General features: G+C 44.1%; 1 protein-coding gene and 1 long non-coding RNA gene across 6 annotated transcripts in view; one reads left to right on the forward strand and one right to left on the reverse strand.

Moving 5' to 3' along the window:
* JPH1 (junctophilin 1) overlaps positions 1-17,672 on the reverse strand; it is an 89,066-nt gene extending 71,394 nt beyond the window's left edge. For 4 of the 5 annotated variants that reach the window (XM_043484468.1, XM_043484469.1, XM_043484470.1 and 1 more), the window contains exons 1-2: positions 17,003-17,669; positions 10,617-11,376 (exon numbers count right to left, since the gene is read on the reverse strand). In XM_043484468.1, coding sequence (XP_043340403.1) covers positions 10,617-11,376; positions 17,003-17,381 — 1,139 coding nt within the window. In that variant the 5' untranslated portion in view covers positions 17,382-17,669. Of the gene's footprint in view, positions 1-10,616; positions 11,377-17,002 lie in introns of all 5 variants that reach the window. The other variant, XM_043484471.1, reaches the window with a different exon arrangement.
* A 78-nt stretch (positions 17,673-17,750) lies between these two features.
* On the forward strand, positions 17,751-19,859 carry LOC122451496. Its single transcript, XR_006272420.1, has 3 exons — positions 17,751-17,899; positions 18,426-18,644; positions 19,493-19,859. It is a non-coding gene; the product is annotated as an uncharacterized LOC122451496 (long non-coding RNA).
* Positions 19,860-21,901: the final 2,042 nt, after the last annotated feature.

A 21,901-nucleotide genomic window follows, 5' to 3' on the forward strand; every position in this document is an offset into this window, starting at 1 on the left:
GGAGGGTGAATGAAGCTCCATCGTCTGACATTCCACCATCCTCACTCTTGAATCCTAAAACCAAGCTCCCATAGGATTTTTCATCATGTTTTGACTAGGAGGCTCCACCCCCATGAATCTCAAACCTTTCCCCTAACAGATGGAAGTAAACAGATGAAATCTTGAAATACTAATTCCAAAAAGCTTCCTCACCAATATTAAAAAAGTGAAGCTGACAGAGATATCTAGACCAAACAACTGAGATCAAAATTTGATTGACCTGATACTGTAAAGAGGCTTCCCAGTGGCCCTAGTGGTAAAGAATCCATCTGCCAAGGCAGGAGTTGCAAGAGATGTGGGTTTGATCCCTGGGTTGGGAAGATCCCCTAGAGGAGGAAGTGACAACCTGCTTCAGTATTCTTACTTGGAAAATTCCATGGGCAGAGAAGCCTGGGGGCCCCATACAGTCCATGGGGCCAAAAAGAGCTGGACACAAATGAACAAAATTAACAAAAATTTCACCTCATTTAAAGTGTTTTTTTTTTAAAAAAAACAGCAAAAAATATAACAAATGATGTGTTATCTCTAGCATAATTGATTGTTTAAAAAATACTAGAAAGTGGATTAATTGTATTTTACATGGCTTGAATAAGTTTCTTTGGGTGCAGAGGGAAACTCTAAGAAGATTTGACTTCAAAGAGCTGTACTACTTTCAAGGCAACCTTGATTCCTCACACCTTAATTAAATTTCTGATAAAGCAGCTTATTCTGAGTTGAGCATATTATACGAATAAATATGAAACACCAACCGAAACAGAAGGGCAAAATTATTAAAAGCTGATTTGGTTGTCGTCTCAAGAGGCCATTGGACTAAAGCTGAGTGACTTACATAAATACCTTTGGCATTTGTTGGATCCTGTTCCTAAACACAATGTTCATATTTCATCTATAATAAGAAAAGCATCTCAAAGATTTGCAAGGCACTGGTCTTGCAAGCGTCCAGTTTGGTGTCTTGAGTAAAGTGAGATTGGCAGAGTCAGCTTAATCCATAATGGAAAGTTGTGAGCGGGGTGCTGGGGCCGCCTGGCAGCTGCGGCTCCCAGGCGTCTGCCCGCTAGGTTAGCATGTGCATAGAACCCTGCCACTGGCCCCCTAAACAGAGCTTCTCCAGGGCAAAGGGCGGGTTCACACAGAGCCCATGGGATGGAACTCGAATGCAATCACACCTTCAGCCTTACAGTAAACAGTATAGTAGCGTGGTTTCCATCACAACCAAGTTGTACTAAAAAGTACCTGCTGCCTTCATTTTTCATATTGACTGAATCAGTCAAGTGTCATATTTCACAGTTCACTGAGATGGAATCTGTGAAATCTGGACTGTCTGCAGCAAATTCAGATGTCAGCAATTAAAACCAGGCCAACACGTGTCCCCAAAACCTAGCTTCTCATCACCCTGGATTGTTTTTTTCCCTCCGGTCCTCACAGCTGGTTTTCAGCAAATAGGTCTCTGCAGAATTGACTCCCGCCTCGCGGCCCACTCACACCACACGCGGCACCCTCCTCCTCCCCCTCCCCCTCGTCACAGCGGAGGGACAGCCGTGCCTACACCATTCAGGGTTTCAGGAGGAATGTTTCTAATGGATCTAGAGTGTGGGTAACTGTGCGGTCTTCCCAGGATGACAGCCCAGGACCGAGTTTCATTAAATCGGAATTACTTGGACCTACCTGTTCATCATGAAAACTCAGGCTCACCTCAATGCCCCAGGGTTTCTGAATGGGCCTGGCACTGGCAGGGCTGGATGAAGAATTTTTTAAAGAGAGATCTTTAGAAACGAGATGGCCTAAGAACACTTTATAAGGTGCGGGAAACAGTGTGTTCCCATGTCACGTGTAATGATCTGTTAAGCCACCAAGTTATGTAACGTCAGAGCTGAAGGAGAGGAGCGGGCGTGGGCCTGCTCTGTGTCCCTGAGTTTGGCCCCTAGACAAGCATTACAGCCAGGCTCGGCCCTCTGTCCGTGGGCACAAGAGGGCTGACGCCGAGGTCATCTGTGTGGTCTCAGCGGTCTCTCGGCACACCGCAGTATTCTCAGGGACTGCTTGGGCCCCTTAAGAAGTCCTGGGCCTTGTGATAGGAAGAAGTGTGTCTTTCAACAGCCTGGAGAAGAACGTGAGGAAATCAGAGCAGGCACCTCACTTGCTCCCGCGGGAAATGGGCAATCTTTGGTAAAAAAGGAGAAACAAGTATTTAAAACTTTTCAAACTGGCAATCCAGGGACTTCCCTGGTGGGCCGATGGCTAAGACTTCAAGCTGCCAAGGCAGGGGACCGGGGTTCCCTCCCTGGCCAGGGAACCAGCTCCCACATGCCGCAACTAAGAGTTAACATGCCACAATTAAGACCTGCTGCAGCCAAGTAAAAAAATTAAAATAAAAAATGAAACTTTTATGTGCAATACGAAACCATAACACACATTAAGGGTAATGGTGACCTACATGAATATACCCAAACAATATGAAGTCCTTGCCCTCTCGTCTTCAGGATAGGACCTCGGTCTAGCCTAGCTTAACAGAAACACACATGCCATTTCTGTGTTCATCTTCTCTTTGGTCTCAAAAAATCTAATCTGTTGACAGCATGCTGACTCCAAACTGACTGAGGCTTCTGGGAAAAGGGTGGGTGTGGAGACAGACAGACAGACACACACACACAAACGTCTGCACACAGGTGGTCAAGCTTGGCAAACTTAATTCCTTCCCTTTTGCTTAGCCCTATTGCTGCTTCCCAAGCCTGCCTTCCCTTCCTCCGTCTCCTATCAACCTTCCCTTTTGAGAATGGCACCCGAAAGGGCAACACACTTTCTAAAATGTTAACTAGACACAGTGATGTACAGGTTAAAGTCCCATGACACCCATTCTCTCATTCAACCCTTAAAATGACCCTCCCATATGGAAAAAGTCAAGCATCAATCCCCACTCATAGTAACTTTTCTGCACCTCAGGGCCTGAATGTTTTAATCAAGCCTCTGAAATTTGCTTGTAGGGGGCTGGTGAAAGCAGGTGGACAAAGGGTGACAGACAGCAAAGGCAGATATGGAAGAACACAAGAGACACAACTAAAGAAAATGCCAATTCCCTCCTCTGTTGTAAATTTCCATATTTTAGGTGACTTCCCCACAAATTACTTTTTTAACAGACTTTTCATTAAAATGACTTACGAGGCATTATAAGAAATTCAGCTTCCTATGAAAATATCAGTTTTCGCTAATAGTGGAAAATTAACCAGAGCCCCCATAGAAGAAAAAAAAAAACTCATGGAAAAGGTAACCTAAAACTGTTTTTAAAGATATGATATGGCTACTAACGTTACTGAAAATACATAAATACAAAAGATAAACTGTAATAGTATCAATTTTCAAAAGAGAAAGAGAACCCTCTTGTCCAACAGAATTTAAGAATCTCGAACTCTTTGCCATTCACAATCGCTTGGCAGAAACTGAGCTTTTTCCTATAATTGGTGGCAATAAACTTAATCTGGATCCATAACATGCACTGACTCATGGCTGACTTTGGGTTTTAATTACTAATAAGCGAAGTGTGAATCCAGTCGAGTAATCTTGTAAGAGACTGTTCCATTGATTTCGTATTCACTTATTTGAATGAATTCGAAAAACGATCCCAAAATCGCTAGACAAGAAAAACTTTCAAAAGGAAACAGCTGAATATTTAGCAAACTTAGATTTCTAAGAGACAATAAGCTCTATGTTCTGCCTTATCACAAGTTTTGGTGATGTCAACTATGAAGGATGAGCCAACATTATTGCAGTTAGTAAAAGCTGACTTCCTGGAAATTTCTCATCTGTTTAGGTAAGTGCTCACAGGTATTCCTGACCAGTTCATACCCAAAAGGAGTTAACAGTTCAGCTTAACCAGGAGCTCGTATTCCCTGGCTATGCTTTAGTTTTGACACTTTAATGATGTTGACCTAATTAGGGGAAAGGGCAGCTGTAACACACACCTTTGCATTTTTTGCACTTCCTTTATTGCCAGATTATACGATGATGAATTGTGAGAAGGAGGTTTCCTGCCTGAGAAGTGCGATTTCAAAACGTCCGGCAAAACGGAATTAAAAGCACTAGCAGCGTTCAAACCCAAAGCAGTGAGGATTTAATTCACTCATTCATCAAATATTTACTAGAGCTCTTATAAAAGTGCCCTGATCTAAACTGGCTGCTGGGAATTACAGATCTGAGCCCAGCCGCCCTCAGAGCCTGGCTCTCCAGTACAGTTAGGAGAAAAATACAACACAAATATACTGAAACACAATGACAATGCAGACTGATTGTAGGGAGGGGTGGTGGTGGGGGGTGTGGTCTGAGGGGGATGCAGTGGGGTGGGAGGGGGCGGGGGTAGGGAGAGCCTCTGTGAAGAGGGTTTAAACCAGAGTTGGGAGCACCCCGAGCGGCTGGCCAGGGGAGGGATGAGTGAAGACTTTCCTGAAGGAAAACTGTCATAGCTGAGTCATCCTGGGCAATGAGGAAAGAGAGAGGTGGCATGAAATTGTAAGGTATCTTTTTTCTAAAAGAAAAGTAGGGGAAATTGATTTTTCCTGTAGGATTAAAACAAAAATATTACGTCATTTTAATACGTTTGAAACTGCCAAGTAGGGACTCTGATCTCTGGTTCTGCATATGGACACTGCAAGCTCACCAGACCCCTTGATCCTGAGGTCGTCCGTGTGCTATCTGGCTGCTTCCACACCCTGCCAGGGTGACTCCTGTGACAAGCACAGCAGGATTGGGCAGGGGACAGCGCATGGTCAAGGTGCTGCCATTACCACTGGAAGTGGCACTAATGGTTGGGGAGAGGTTGAGAGCAGATGGTCCCACCCCACTAACCGGACTGTCCCATCAGTGACACTTCAGAGCCATCCTGGGGGCCTCCCAGCCCACCGCCAACTAGCTGCAGTGACACTGGCCACACAGTCAGTGGGTTATGGACACTCTCCCACTCAGCTCCATCCTCCCTTAGTTTTCTTTCTTCTGATCTGACACAATCAGACTACATAAACAAACACCTATGGTTCTCAATTGCTTTAGGCCTTTTCACCAAGCCTCTTTCACCCTTATAGCAGATAACTACTCTAAGGGGCTTCCCTGATGACTCAGGGATAAAGAATCCTCCAATGCAGGAGACACAGGTTTGATCCCTGGGTCAGTAAATCCCCCAGAGAATGAAATGGCAACTCACTCCAGTATTCCTGCCCGGGGAAATCCCATGGACAGAGGAGCCTGACAGGCTACAGTCCACGGGGTCACAAAAGAGCCGACAAAACTAAGGGACTAAATGATGATGACAACTTTCTCTAAGTCCCAGATGCTACAAAGCTGTTTTTTTGTCTATGCTGCTGCTAAGTCGCTTCGGTCGTGTCCGACTCTGTGCGATCCCAGAGACGGCAGCCCACCAGGCTCCCCCGTCCCTGGGATTCTCCAGGCAAGAACACTGGGGTGGGTTGCCATTTCCTTCTCCAATACATGAAAGTGAAAAGTGAAAGTGAAGTCGCTCAGTCGTGTCTGACTCTTAGCGACCCCATGGACTGCAGCCCACCAGGCTCCTCCGTCCATGGGATTTTCCAGGCAAGGGTACTGGAGTAGGTTGCCATTGTCTATACCCTTTCCTAAATTATCTGTTCGTTTCCACAGAAGTGTGGCTCTCCAAGGGTCACTTATTTGCTGTCTTTCAACCAGATGCCTCACGTTAAAATTCTTCCTTAAAATATTTTTCATTTGACAGTCATTTGAACGTCTCTCTTAGGGAATTATTGAAGTCAAGAGTTAGTGGAGTAAAAAAATGACCAAATGAGAAAAGTAAATGATATGTCAGGGAGAGTGAGGTGATCCCAAGCAGTGCCTCAGCCTCTGTCTCCACAAATGAGGAGCTTGAGATATACAGGGCTGCTCCCCTTTCTCCCGAACGTTTCTTTAAAATCAAGGTTAAGACACTATCTTAATTCCACGTGATGATTTTTACCCTCAAGACTAAGACAAGAGGGGAGCAAAACATTCTGTTAAATCTTATAAACATGGTACTTTTGGAATTAGAACAGAAAAGTTACAGGAGCCAGCGAACTATTAGCATCCTTTAAAGCTCTAACTCTAAATGCTAACCTGCAAGGAAACTCAGTATCTATAGACTGTTGCATCATTTCTATTATCTACTACCTCTTCGGTGATCCTCATATTCCCTGATCTAGAAGGAATAACCAGGGGTCCATAATAAGACTTCAGAAATAAGCTGCTTGTGTTTCCTAGGACGATGCACCACTGCCTCTTCTCAACATCACTCATTATTAGAGAAATGCAAATCAAAACCACAATGAGGTACCATTACACGCCAGTCAGGATGGCTGCTATCCAAAAGTCTACAAGCAATAAATGCTGGAGAGGCTGTGGAGAAAAGGGAACCCTCTTACACTGTTGGTGGGAATGCAAACTAGTACAGCCACTATGGAAAACAGTGTGGAGATTCCTTAAAAAACTGGAAATAGAACTGCCATATGACCCAGCAATACCACTTCTGGGCATACACACTGAGGAAACCAGATTGAAAGGAGACACATGTGCACCCCAATGTTCATCGCAGCACTGTTTATAATAGCCAGGACATGGACAAACCTAGATGCCCATCAGCAGATGAATGGATAAGGAAGCTGTGGTACATATACACCATGGAATTTACTCAGCCGTCAAAAGAATTCATTTGAATCAGTTCTAATGAGATGGATGAAACTGGAGCCCCTTATACAGAGTGAAGTAAGCCAGAAAGATAAAGAACATTACAGCATACTAACACATATATATGGAATTTAGAAAGATGGTAACGATAACCCTGTATGCAAAACAGAAAAAGAGACACAGAAATACAGAACAGACTTTTGAACTCTGTGGGAGAAGGTGAGGGTGGGATGTTTCAAAAGAACAGCATGTATACTATCTATGGTGAAACAGATCACCAGCCCAGGTGGGATGCATGAGACAAGTGCTCGGGCCTGGTGCACTGGGAAGACCCAGAGGAATCGGGTGGAGAGGGAGATGGGAGGGGGGATCGGGATGGGGAATAAGTGTAAATCTATGGCTGATTCATATCAATGTATGACAAGACCCACTGAAATGTTGTGAAGTAATTAGCCTCCAACTAATAAAAAAATTAAAAAAAAAACAAAAAAAAGAAAAAAAAAAACAAAAAACAAAAGGTTGTTCAAGAAGGTAAATGTAAACATAGTGTACCACGTAGAACATTTATGAATACAATTTATATCAATGTAAGTAATAAATGTATGACTATAGATTTAGCCTAAAAAAAAAAAAAAAGAAATAAGCTGCTTGTGTTTCCTAGGACGATGCACCACTGCCTCTTCTAAGAAGTAAAGATCCGGAGATTTACCATGCTTTCCTGAATCTTTGGGCTGAAGTTGGCTGGTACCATGTCTCCTGATTTTCCTGAGCCGCCATTATTGGCGAGTACGATTGTTTTCCCTCAAAGGCTTTGCTACAAACTAAAATAAGGTGGTGGTACAAAGGTGGACCCATTTCCTTGGGATTTCAGAAACAAGCAACAATCACTATAGCACAAGAAATAAGAGCAATACAATAATTAACACTACCAGTCAGGCAAACTCAAGTGGTCAGTAACTATTAACCCATCATCTCCCTTTGCTGCTAATGGTGAACCAGTGATTTCAACAGTGGCTGCTACCAGTAGTCTTACTTTCTAGTTCTTATTCTGCTATCATTGGGGCAGAAAAGGGGGCAGGGAGAGGAGAAGAGTGTCTTTATGTTCTTAAACCTTTGATTATTTTTTAAAGACAAAAACACATTAAGTAAATAACAACTGCTAGAGGGGCCAGAAAGGACTGAGCAAGTTGCAAGTCTCTGTATCTGTAGAAGTCATTAAAGCAGAATCTGGAAAGAGGCTAAAACAGTGAAAGTAAAATATAAAAGGTTAACAGGGTAGTAAACATTTTTTTTTTTTTTTTTTTGCCTATTGTGTCATTGAAAGAGTAGTTGTTTTTTTTTTAATTGTAGTAAGAATACTTAACATGAAATCTACCCTATTAAACATTAAGTGCCCAATATTTAGACTGTAAAGAATCTCCCTGCAATGCAGGAGACCCAGATTCAATCCCTGGGTTGGGAAAATCTGCTGGAGAAGGGAATGGTTACCTGCTCCAGTATTCTTGCCTGGAGAATTCCATGGACAGAGGAGCCTGGTGGGCTACAGTCCATGGGGTCGCAAAGAGTTGGGCACAACTTAGTGACTAACGGTTTCACTTATTTTTCACAGTATTATCTCCAGGCACAATGTGGTAGAAAGCTCTAGGACTTATTTTTGCTTAACGTGAAACTTTATACCTTGGAAGAGCACCTTGCAAATGCTCCCTCAGCCCCTGGCAACCACCATTTCACTGCTTCTACGTGTTGGACCATTACAGATCCTTCCTGTAAGTAGAATTATGCAATATATTTGTTCTGTGATGGACTTATGTCACTTAGCAAAATGAACTGAGCATTTTTTAAAAAGCCAAGTGAAATCTTAAGGAGTAGTTAACTAGCTAGTTAGTACACGGTCCTAAGATGTTCATTGATTTTAAACTATTATAACACAATACTTGCAGACTATGCAACACCCTCCTCCCCCAAAGACTTTCGACAGAGAGACTGTGGCTAGCTACGGCTTGGATAAGAGTTTTATGAAACTGTTATAATCAGCGATCTTTGCATCACAACCTTTCATTATGTAGGTTCCTCCAATTTAAACTAATCATAAAAGTCAATAATTAAAGCAAGCATAAGAAAGTCATTTGCTAGAATGTCCCTCATAGGTTCATTTTTCACCTGCCAAGATTGAATTACCTCTTGTATATCACTAGGTGACAATAAAAGGGAAGAAGCCAAGAGTGCATTTCAAATTAGAGGCTAAGAACTAACAAAGAGTATCTCTCTAGCTCTAAAAGTTAGCTGAGGGCCATGAAGGCTAGCAAGGTTACATGTGCCAAGTACCCTACCTACAAGCAACGTGAAAAACAAGTCAATGCAATGCTTGGTGATCACAGAAAACCATGATCTAAAATAAATGCTGCCCAGCAGAGAAGAGAGGAAAAGACCCTTCTGCAAAGTCTGTGCCTATTAACAGGCAATATTAACTTTAAAACAGGGTCAGTTTGGGATAGAGATGTAAATCTTGAGTACTTTTATATTTAAAAATACTGCAAAACACAAGACAGCCTCCAGTTTCCAGCGTGTCAGACACTTAAAAGTAAACAGTAGCCATAAAACAGGAGCATTTTAAAAAAAGAAATTTCAGACATTTGGAAATATTAAGTTGAACAATATGAAATGGCCATTTTTGTATATTAAAAGTCTGAACATCAGAAATTTCACGTGATTCCACCAAAGAAAAGGCAGGGCTTATTAATTTAATGTTAAGAATTAAAGTTTGAAGACATGCTACGAGTCTTTGGTTTCATAAAGAGGTTTACTTCAGTGGGAGAATACTACTAAAGCAAGAAAAGGATTTTCAATATTCTGTGCTAAACGTGTATCTGAAATCACACAGAACTGGGGCCAGTAAGTATTTGCTGAAATAAGCCTAAGAATAAAGTGTTCCATGTATAACCAGCCCGTTTTCACGTTTGTCTAACATATGACATCCATCCCTAATAAAATTTTCTATTCCCAATCAATTTCTCCATCCTTCTGGTTGAATGCTTGAATCCAGCTATTAATGGTAAAATTTTAGGCGCATGGACCTTCTGTGCCCACATACACCCCACTTCTCAATCTATTATTCACTGCTTTCTCCTACTCACTCCAGCCCTTCTCTACCGCTCTTTCTTTCAAACTTGGCACACTAACAGTCCCATCTGTCCGTGTCAGGCTCTCCCTACCCGCTTCCTTTTAATACACCAGTGATCTAATCTTTCTTGCCTAGAATGGGGGGACTCTGCTGAGCCCCAGTCCCTCTGCCTTTCCCATGCAGGTGAGTTCTGTTGTTTAAAGAATGCTTGACGGATTTTGTCATATTACTCTCCATTTCTGCCTTATTTAGACCTTGATCACTTGCTCAAAACCAATTTCACCTAGAAGACATCAATAAACAGAATGCGAATGTTATAAATGAGGATAATTTTCTAGGGAGGAGTTGTACACACCTGCAACTTTAATGTTAGAATAAAAAGGTTCACCTACACTAGGTAGGTTTCCATGTGGATGGATATTTTCTTTCCAGCACACGATGTACTATGTTCTCTCTGTAAGTATTTCAGGGGTACTTTTTTGTCTTTTTTAAAAAAGGTAACTTTCTGGACTCTGGGAAATGTACATAGGCCCTGAGTGAACACCATCACGTTTCGTATTAAGGAAGTAAGAGGAAGGGGACTGCAATGCGCCTTCAACACTTTTTGAGGATGGAGAGTTTCAGAAGAGTTCCAGGTACATTTCAGCCTCATTCTATCGGGCTGAATCCTTTTCCACTTCTGGTTCTGGAACCTATGCCGCCAAAGGACTGACACACACAGATTATCTGATATCCTACCATTTTCATAGACCCGGGCAGTACCACCCCTCCGGCCTTTACATACCTGGAGTTTGCTATTTCCACTTTGGTTCTTGCCATGGCGGCTGCCCGTTGTGCGCCTTCGATCGCTCTGTCCACCTTCTCCCTAGTTTTTGTATTTCTTATTGGTATCAGCTGCTTCCTTATTCCACGGACCAGAATATTATTTTTGTATTTTCCCTCTTCCTTGGAGCCGTCGGGAAAGACGGTGCAGCCGTAGCCGTGCCTCTTGTTGTTTGCCCACTCGCCTTCATACTTCATGCCGTTGGAACGCTCGCTGATGCCGAAGCCAGTGCGCTTGTCGTTCTTCCACTCGCCCATGTAGGTCTCCGTGGTGGTGGCGTCCACGTGGTCCTCCACGGGGCAGAAGTCACAGTCGACGTCGCCAAAGCTGATGGTGGAGTTGGCGTCGCTGGAGCTGATCCGGCTCATGGCCGCGTCGCTGCGGACCGAGCTGCGCTTGCTGGAGATGGACGACTTGGACTCGGACTTGCGCAGTTTCATGCTTCCCAGGAGGGAGCCCCGGCGGAAGAGGCCGCCCTTCTTCTTGCCTGAGAGCTCGGCGTCGGCGTGAAAGTTGAGCACGAAGCCGCCGCGGGTGCCGGCCGGGCTGTCGGCGGCGGCCGCGGCGTCGTGGAGCACGCTGCCGTTGCTCTGCTCGCTGCGCAGCGAGGCCAGCGACGTGCGCAGCGGCGAGCGGATCACCGTGGCCATGCCGTAGGGCACGCTCTGGCGCACGCCGTAGCCGTGCCGCATGCCGCCGGCCCACTGGCCCTGGTAGGTACCTTCGAGAGAGCGCGAGAGAGCACAGCGTGAGTCCGGGGCCGGAGGGAGGCCGATCGGGCATGGGTGCGCACTTGGAGAGCCCGGCGCGCAGGCCCGGGGACTCAAGGCCCAACCCCGCACACTGCCTAGTCAACTCTAAGCCAGGCTTCGGAAATTCCCTTTGTGAATCCCCACCATGAAGTGTCGTGTCTGGGCCGTTCCTGGGCCGTTTCTGTAATTGTATGTCAGCTTTGGGGATACAGCTGCATCCCCAAACGAGCGTGCTGCTTACCTTTGGTAAAACTGAGAGGAAGCCAGAGGAAAATTTCCACTCTTAACCTTATGGAATTCATCTCAGAGCAAAGGTGGGCCTGACAGTGCCCGTTAAAACTTTGTTGACACTATTTTTTGCAATGAATATTCTGCCTTCTCAGGAATAGGATAATCTCTAATCTAAATCTACACAGGTTTTTCCGATAGGTGTTTTTTTTTTTTTTTTTTTTTTTGCCTTTCACTGAAAACATTTTACAAAGCACTGACTTCTAATACAAGAGAGTGATCATTAGAAAACTTTTCTCCCCTGAAATTAACACATCAAAACTCCCTTTGAGGAAGGCAGTGCAATAGCAGAGGAAGAAATGAGCTCTATTTGTGAGCTGTATTTTTACTAATTTAACTGAAAAATGAAAGACTTAAGGTCTGGCAGTTTGACATTCCAACAAGCTCAAAGACCTAAAATTATTAGTGATCTGAATGTTTGGAACATGAGTTGTCAAACAAGTTTTCTTACATTTTCTTTCTACCACATTCATCATGTTCTTTTAGGGCAGGGAAAACTATTTAATATTCAGGATTATTATTTAGTTTTGGGTGAACCTTTTTAAGCTGAGAGGGATTTGACAAATAGAATATATATTCTGAATAGAGTGAATCATTATGAAAAAACGGGCAATTTGTTTTAACATTTTGTACTTCCAAGTGAAAAGGTCAAGATCTGTCCCATATTTGCTAAATTTCTTCTGGTCATTCTCCTCATGGTTTCCTTAGCTTCTGCCACTGTACTGTGAACCACATCATAAACTAGAAACATTCTGAGGGCAGGCATTACTTTATAGGCGAACAGAAAATTTCCACACTCCTAGCTGTGTGTCCTATGGTATGTAGATGTTTGATGACTTAATAATAATAAACAGCTGTGGTGGCTAAAAAGCATGCACTATTTACTTTTGGGAAAACTAAAATAAGGTCCGAGGAAAACTTCGACTCTTAACATTATGGAATTCATCTCAGAGGAAAGGTGTGTTTGACAGCGTACATTAAAATTTTGTCATCAGCAGATCATTTTTTTCAATGAATATTATGCCTTCTTAGGAATAGGATAATCTCTAATTTAAAGCATTTGTTTTCAGAAGTTTTTCTATTAAGTAAATTAGCAAAGACATTTAAAAATTAACCTGGAGCAACTTCCTAAATCATCTTAGGAGGAACTGGATATTAAGATTAGGAACTTAGAATTTTCTCTTCTAAACTGAGTCCATTTCCTTTTAATTAAAGGCAAATTTTATATTAAACTAGCCCTCCAAAGAAGTTACATGGAAATATTAAGACATAATTACCTCTGTATTCTTTCTAACTCACAGATATTATAGAAAGTAAATCATAACTGTCTTGACTTCTTTCAGTTTCTGGTTATATAGAGTTACTTTGCAGTATACTTTTCATTTCAGATTGCCATGAAAAAATTTCCATTGCATGGCATACATTTACTTTTAAAATACTGAGAAGTGCTGCTTACTGATTATTTCATGAACTTAAAAGTTAAAGCCATAGTGCCTCCCAAGTCAAAAGTTTTGATTAATTGCAAGACTACCATCTCTCTCTGTTCATTCTGACATATTTTTGGTATATAAATAGATAGTAGCAGGGTGACAATAACATATTGGGTTGGTCAAAAAGTTCATTCGGGTTCTTCCCCTATATATCTGACAAAAAGCCCAAACGAACTTTCTGGCCAACTCAATACAAAGGGGGTCTGGTACTGTCAATGTCATACTCTGGGTAGGTCTTAACATCTTAACCTGACATCTCAGAACTTCTGAGGAGGAGGGTGGGCCATGACTTTCCCAGAAGGATAAACCCCAAAGGATAAGATAATCAAATACAACATTTCAGATCAAGAAGCTTTCTACTCAGTATTAGCCATCTCCAAAACCACCACTGTAACCCAGAAGGGAACTGAAATTATTAGAAAATTGCAACTGACTTTCCCTTTGCCTAGAGAGATAAAAATGCAAGTTCTAAGATAAAAGTTATACAACCTGACTTATATGCACTAAAACAAACCACCTTATTTTAAAATATTTTGTTTAAATAAACAAGGAACACTATAATCATTCTCCTCTAACTTTTCTACAATTTTGCTAGAACAACTTCCAAACATACTGTTTAATATCAAGAAGTCCTTACACTTTTAAAACACAACCACACTATCTTAGGAAATGTTTAACACCTAGGGGAAATTAACAACTAGTTTCCTTAATCTGCTGTCTCCAAAATAAGACTAGTATTTAGAATTTCCAAAGACATATTGCTTGAAAATCTAAGTGGTTTAAGGCAACAGCAATAACTAGAAAGTTTAAGTTGTTACTTGACCGTAGTAGCAGAGAAGGCAGAACAATGGCATTGGCTGTATTCCCATCTTACCCTGTTGAGGAACAGTACATGGAAGAATTCCTCCATAGAATTGCTAGAAACTAATTTACAGTCAAAGTGTTAGTGATTCATCTGAAATTTAAAGTAGGTTTAGTTTAGTCAGTGAACCTAAGTGGGGGAAAAAGGGCCTTTTTTTCTTTATGAAGCAGGTGGGTTCCACCTGCTCCCTGCTGCTCAAAGTTCTAATTAGTTCCTCTCAATTTCTTACATATGGATGCATAGTTCATAAGTTTAAAAAATATTTTTATGGATGTTCCATGACTTTTCATCTGGGAGCTGATTTTCTAGATACAGCCATTTTCACTAAATAAGTTTGTAGTGGAAGACTTCCAATTCAGAGAGAATTCCAGTCAAATTTAGATTTAATGTGCCAAATTTAAATCTACATGCTATGAATGAAAATGTCCATGGACAGGAATGCATATAATTAACACAACAATGTGTCTTTCTAGATATATTCTAATAGTTTCATGACAGGTGAAAAAACGAACCACAGCAGGATCCGAATTTTTACCGAATATTCTGGGCACCTAGACTTGGATTTTGGGAGCACTGTACTAACTATTCTTACTTAATATTCAGGGGTTTCTATTTCAGCAACACTTCATACTCAGATCACTAGTAAAATAAACCAAGTGATAGTTGTCAATGGAATTACAACTTCCTTCCTCCCGAATTTAACGTCACCACAAAATACATGCAATCAGATTTTCCTTAAGTCTCACAGAGGCTGCTAGGGATGGACTTGTGGTGGTGCAGAGGCAAGAAGTAAAGCTTGTGGAAGTGATCTGTCTTATTGTGGCCAAAATCTTTGCAGGAAATAAGTTATAGCAATACACTTCCACTTAGACCCCCATTTTATGATTCAGGACTTTCTAATTAACTGATTGACATATGAAAGAAAGTAACAGTAAGAATTCAATAATGAGTTTTAGGAGTTCCCCCTGCCCCTTTCCTAATTGGTCGCACATTATAGTTTGTTTGTTTTTTGGTAGAAAAAGAAAACCGCTGTCCTGTGGTAGTGCTAAATTTTGAGGTTTTTAAAAAATTCTTTTAAAAGTTAGTTTTAAAACAGGAGGCCAATTATCCATAGTCACCCTAGACACTTATTTGAGCTTCTGCAACACATAAACAGAGGACCTTTACTGTGCTATATATATTTTTTGATTGCTAGGTATAATGAATACTTTAAACCAAGAGATTTTGTTTAATGAGTAGTAACTTTAAAAGAAGACTCATTTATTTTTAGCCTTCCAAATACTGAAGAACTATCCACCACCTTCTTGAAAGGTTGTAAAATAATGCACACGTTTGAAAGATAAGATTTGCATTCCACTTTTGAGCATGGAATTTAGTTATATTGTAGACCTGGGGCCTCTGATAAAATCCAGTCACAAGCTAACACATTTATATGGGTGTCCACTAAGGTGCTCTATGCCCATTGAGAACATTTAACGACCCTAATTAACTACTGTGGAACTTGAAACTCATGCAGCCCATATACAGCCCATATTAGAGACATTCCCCCCCACCCCACTTTTAATCCATGAGAACTATATCCTTTATTTATACTGTAGGATGAAAAGATGTCCTTTTTAGCCAATCCTACCATGCTGCCGGTTTGCATTTGAAACATGGCCCAAGTGTTCTGAGTAAGTGAAGTGTACAAATTGTATAAGCTTTTATGTAAGCAGTTGCCTGACTGGGGTTGCACTGGGCTGGACAAACTTTTAATTGGACCCCTTTAATATCCTCCAGCTCTGAGCTGCAGAATTCTGAAATGTGACATTGCCTTCTACAACCCTTTTCGATTAATTATGATTATTATCAGAAAATGTGTTTTGCCAAAGCATAAGCCATTCGTCCTTCTCGGTTTATTACACAAGCAAATTCATCAGGTTTTGATACCTGTATCAATAATATATACTTTTCCTGGTTGGGGAAAAAAGTGTTGAGGGGGGACTCTGCCCTATTCTATACAAAGTTTCTTTTGCAAGTATTGGTAAATATTAAAATTAGGTGAATTTTGCTCACAGCCAGCATACTGTTTTCCATCACACACCTTAGGGCAAACCAGCGATTGCCTACTGCTAGTGAAGTAGCTGTTAATTTAACTATTATAGGAATACACCTTTCAATAGTATTTTTTAAAACACAGACTTCACTGTTCGTTTCTAAAATGTTTTTCTGGTAATTTTTCCAGATATCTCCAGATCAACAATGACTACCTTCTTTTGATAGAAAACCGATACTTTAAGAAAGCGAAGAAAACCAGAAAGAAAACCCCGCATTCTTTGAACACCCCCCTGCATCAGGTGGCCTCTCCACTCCCATAACTACGATTACTTTCCAAATGCACCTCTGATAAGGAACAGTTCCCCAACATCCCAGTGCTGGGGTTCTGGCTTCTATCTTTAGGCCACTAGAGGACCAGAGGCGAAATACGACTCCACGTGAAACCAATCCCGGCAGCGGTGCGCCGCGACCGCCAGCCTCCAAGCCCAGGGCGCTCGCTCACTCCACGGGAGTGGCGATTTCAAACCCGGCCGGGAGAGGGAGGGATCAGGAACGTAATGTGACGGGCTCAAGTGACAGCGTCCTCTTCCCAGTCCAGCCCTCCCGGGCGCGCTCCCTCCCCGTGGCAGCGCGGCGCTGGCGCCGGCCAGGTGTCTTCACGCCTTGTTCCCCCGGGTCTGGACACACCGCCCGCCCCCAGAACCGGGTCAGATACAACCCCCCGCGCACCCGCCGCGTCCTAACGCCCCCTCCCGGGGAGAGTGGCCGCGGGAGGAGGGTGGGAGGCTCCCCCAGGTGTTTTGGCGGGTTTCCGGACACGTGCGCCTCGCGTCCTCCCCGCGGCCCCGCAGTCAGGGGGAAAGCCCTCCCCCAGCGCCCAGCTCGCGGGGCAGCCGAGCCGCCAGCGACGCCGCTCACCTCCGTCCCCGTAGGTCTCCACGCCGTACCCGTCCTGCAGCCCGTTACTCCAGGTCCCCTCGTAGCGGGCGGGGGTGCACAGGCTCTGCCGGACCCCGTAGCGCCCCTTGAAGCCATGTGACCACTCCCCCCGGTACATCCACTTGCCCTTCGTCTCCACCCCCAGCCCATGCCGCTTGCCCTGCGCCCAGTAGCCCTGGTAGGTGTTGCCGCTGGGCCAGGTGTAGCCTCCGACCACCTCGAAGCCGTGCGACCAGGAGCCCGAGTACTCGCCCTGGCCCTTGGGCCCCGTGCAGATGCCATGCCCGTGCGCCTTGCCCTCCTCCCAGCCGCCGCAGTAGGTGCCGCCATCGTCGAAGTCGAACCTTCCGCCCGTCATTCGGGGGGCAGCCCCGGCGCGCTCCCCGCGGGGGCACGGACGCGGGCAGAGCTGGGCACGGCAGGGTGTAGCTCGGGGGTGGGGGCCCGGCGGGCGAGCTCACGACAGCGCCCCGGGCAGCTCGTGCCGCCGCTCGGCTCCAGTCCGACGCCGCCCCCGTCCTCCCCTCTTCTTTCGCTGCCGCCACCGCCGCCTTTCTCCTCCAACTCCTCCTCCTCCTCCTTCGCCGCCGCCGCCGCCGCCGCCGCCCGGGGCCAGCGCCGCGCGCGAGAGGACAGCCCGGGCTCCGGAGCGGACCTTCAGCTGCTCCTGCCCGCCCACGTGAGCCGGGCGCCGCCCCGCGCCCGCCCCTCGTCCCCTCCCCGGGCGCCGAGGCCCGGCCCCGCGGCGCTCCCCTCCCTTGCCAGCTCCCCCCCCGCCCCCGGCCCTGCCCCCAGCCCGGGAGCCGCCGCTTCCCCGGCGGGCGGGCGAGGGAAGGGGGACCGCCCGGCGCTCCGGTGCCGCGTAGCGGGATGCGGGTGGGCAGCGAGTGTGCCCAGGGGCGCGCGCGAGTGCCCGCCTGCCTGGAGACCGAGGCGCGGGCGTGGAGGGCGGCGGAGGCTGGGGTGTGTGTGTGTGTGTGTGTGTGTGTGTGTGTGTGTGTGTGTGTGTGTTTGGGGTTTATCGCCGTGCTGGAGCGCCTAGAAGTGCGGCCACGTGTGTGTGGAGGGAGAAAACTCTGAGGCGCGTTTGTCTGCATGAGCTTTTCGTAGTTGCCTGTTTTCCGGCATTCCAACTTGTGTACCGTGGCGTTTGTCATGCTCAGCTGTCACTGTGAATTAACATCCCCCAGATAGATGGTTGCATGTGAAAGAAGTCTGCGACAGCCTAGATATAATTGTGCAGAATGTTCTTTTACACCTACCCGTCTTGAAGCACATGTGTGTGCATTTCTTTAATGAAGATACGGGGGGAGGGCAGTGCAGTTTGAAAAAGCACAGAATACATGGGTACGGTTTTTTGGTTTGTAATAATAAAGAGGATGTTTTTAATCTGTCTTTGTAGGGATTTAGGTATTCGTGTCCACCTCAGAGCCTGCTCCCTCTGAAGTCTCCTGTGTTCCTCTAACAACCCTAGAAATTCTTCAGCCCGGAGGCTGTGTACTCAACAGGCAGACGGCTCAGTCTGTGTATGTTGTCTGAGTGTCTGGAATCTACACCTGGTACCTCTCCACTGGCACCCACAATTTAAGAAAGTGAATAGAAGCTTTCAAGGAGGAACATGGTAAGTAAAACACTGCTCTAAACTTACAGTCTGTGACCTACAAAACCGGGGACAGGTGTCAGCTGGTCTACTTTCCAGCTACAACACTGCTTGGTTGAATTCAGTGTACACAACTCTTTTAAACCTCTATTTCATCATCATCCAAATGGGAATGTCAAGATTTACCTTTCACTTTCTTTCTGTTAAGTAATAACTGAATTTATTGTGGGGGCAGTGTCCAGCCAAACATGAGAGATTTGTTAATAGGCGAGTTGAAACGTCAGCATTGCCTCTGGGTAAAAGCAGGCACTAGTTTCAACCTCACCCTTAAAATCCCCATGGGAGACACCTCTCTGTGGTGCATAGCCAGGGTCTTAGGTTGGCCTTTCAAGGACTCTGCTCTGCACAGTATTTATGTCCCTTAGACTTAGAGGCTTTTGCATGACAGAGTAAGCACCAGAGGCTGCCAAGGGTCCTCTCACTAGGTTCTGATAATCAGATAAAAATATAAGGACAGGTGTCAGGGAAGGCAGCAAGGAAAAAGGAATCTAAACTGCACAGAAAAGGAACTGAAACTGACCTTGACTGGCTCTAGCTCAGGACTGGAGCTGGCCTTTCCTGCTTATCTGGCTGAAATAGTGAAAGAAAAATCTCTGTTTACACAGAACCAAATCACCAAAGAGGATTAGAAACCCTCATCCATGGCGCTGCCTACAGAGTTGCCAGGAATGGTGCTTACCCTAGTGGCCTGAAATAATTACGCACCTTGCTCAGCATCTTGTCCCCGGACTGGGAATTGATTTAGGCCACTGGGAAAACGAGGGCCCAGGATTTCGCAGCTGAACCATAATTCCATTTTTCTGTTACAGGCACACCAGGATCAGGAGCTACTGTAGACATTTCCATCTATTTTGGGGTTCTGTTTGATATGAGAAACTGTGATTGCTCAGGTCAACATACTTTTTTCCCCCTCATTTTTGAACTGGCTCTCTTTGCAGAACAACCTTTGTTTCTTTCCCTTTTTGATTTTTTACCCACTCATGTGTGTTAGGATCTACATACATGAATATTTGAGGTTTAAACTTCTGTTTGCAAGCATGGTAGAACCATTTAATGCTGTGTGTGTGTTTGCATGTGTGCACTCAGTTGTGTCTGACTCTTTGCGACCCCATGGACTGTAGCCCGTCAGGCTCTTCTGTCCATGGGATTTTCCAGGCAAGAATACTGGAGTGGGTTGCCATTTCCTTCTCCAGGGGATCTTCTCCACCCAGGGATCGAACCCATGTCTCTTGCGTGTCTGGCATTGGTAGGCGGATTCTTTGGCACTGTGCCACCTACTCTTCCTAATTAGCTCTCAGGCAGATGATGGACTTTCTGAAATATACAGCACAGAGTAAGTTTCTGGCTTATATAATAGATGTGAAGTCCATCTATGGTAGATGGACAAAGGGTGGTGGTATGGATACTTCCTGGGAGAATATGGAGATTTGAGGATGACAAAAGATATGACCATTTATCCCTTAATCTCTTCCTCTTGCTATCCCTAATAGATGTCTTCCTTGGAAAGACCCTTCATTAAAAGAAAGACTCCACCACCCGATGTCTGCTATTAAATTTCAACTAATCAGTCCTAACTCAACTCTGCCACTGACTCTCTTCGTGGGTGAAAATTAGTATCTAATTTTTGGTAGCTCACTGAGCAATTTTTGGCAAAGTAACCACTCCAGCCACGCTCCCATTTTCCTCCTGTCGTCTTGGTGGAATGTTTCTCCAGTTTCACTGATGTGTTCATTAATGTCAGTGTTCACGTTCGATGGTGGTGACTGGAGAAGACGGAACAAGAACCAGGAAGAGAAAGAGGTGCTGACAGTGATGGCACCGCTCATAGGAGCAGTAGAATAATGCTGCAGTTTACCAGCTGGGGTTAGTAATGTCCTCATTTTCCCTCTCACTCTGAATCTTTGCCCTGGATAAGGGGGAGTTGAATTTAGCTTTAAGAAGGGATTAGTAAGAAGAGAATGTGAATGTTGGTTTGACAGGTGGGGTGGGGGAGGCCACTAAAGCCCAGGGGCCAATAGCCACGCTAGCTCTTGGTTTTCCTCCATGTTCAAAACCCAGCGCTAGTAGGTTTCCATTCTAAAAAAGTTTATAACAAAAAGTGAGCCATTTGAGTGTGAAGGTTACTAACAACATGATGGTGAGGATATTTGACTTAGAATCTTATCTTTTTTTTAAAGCTGAGGCTGTGTTTAAAATTTCATTGGTGATTTCCTTTTATTTACCCATTAGAATTATTGAGAATTTTTAATAAAACTACAAATGACAGAAAGCTGACCTGGAGGTGTATGTTGTCTAAAGTGTGTTTATCGATTCAAAGTGTAAGAGAGCAAATAGAATTAAAATTACTTGATTTATAAGTCACAGTTAGTATTACTACTGTAATATATAGGATGGATAAACAAGTTCCTACTGCATAGCACAGGGACCTCTACTCAAGATCCTGTGATAAACCATAATGGAAAAGAATATGAAAAAGAATATATATATATATATATACATATGTATAATGGAATCTCTTTGCTGTACTGCAGAAATTAACACAGCATTGTTATTTGTAAATCAACTATACTTCAATAAAACAGAGGACTGCATGCATGCTCGGTTGTTGGAAGTTGTGTCTGACTCCTGAGACACAACGGACTGTAGCCCACCAGGCTCCTCTGTCCATGGGATTCTCCATGCAAGAATACTGGAGTGGGTTGCCATGCCCTTCTCAAAATAGAGGATTACTAGCATGTTTATAATAAAGCATTCATGAAAATTTAAGAAATTTTCCCACAGTAAATGCAGAAGTTAAGAAATGTAGCCAGAAACTTTGTAGACAACATGAAGTCAGAAGAAGCAGCAAATGACAAAATTAATGATTTTCAAAACTTTGAAGGAAATTATATTATGCTAGATTAGGTACTAAATTCTTTACATGCATTAATTCATTTAAATCTCATAATAACCCATTGGTTAGTACGAGTATTATTACCATTTTACAGAAGAAAATCTGGAAAAGGGAATGGCTTCCCACTCCAGTATCCTTGCCTGCAGAATCCCATGAAGAGAGGAGCCTGGCAGGCTACAATCCATGGGATTGCAAAGAGTCGGACACGACTGAGCAACTAACATGACGATAGAAGAAAATAAAGTTTAAGGACAATTTTGTGCCCAGGATCATTCGAGGTAGAAATGGTTGAGCTGGAATTTAAATCAAATCTGTCTGACTCTGT

The sequence above is a fragment of the Cervus canadensis genome, chromosome 12 (genome assembly GCF_019320065.1).
Source record: "Cervus canadensis isolate Bull #8, Minnesota chromosome 12, ASM1932006v1, whole genome shotgun sequence".
NCBI lineage: Eukaryota > Metazoa > Chordata > Mammalia > Artiodactyla > Cervidae > Cervus > Cervus canadensis.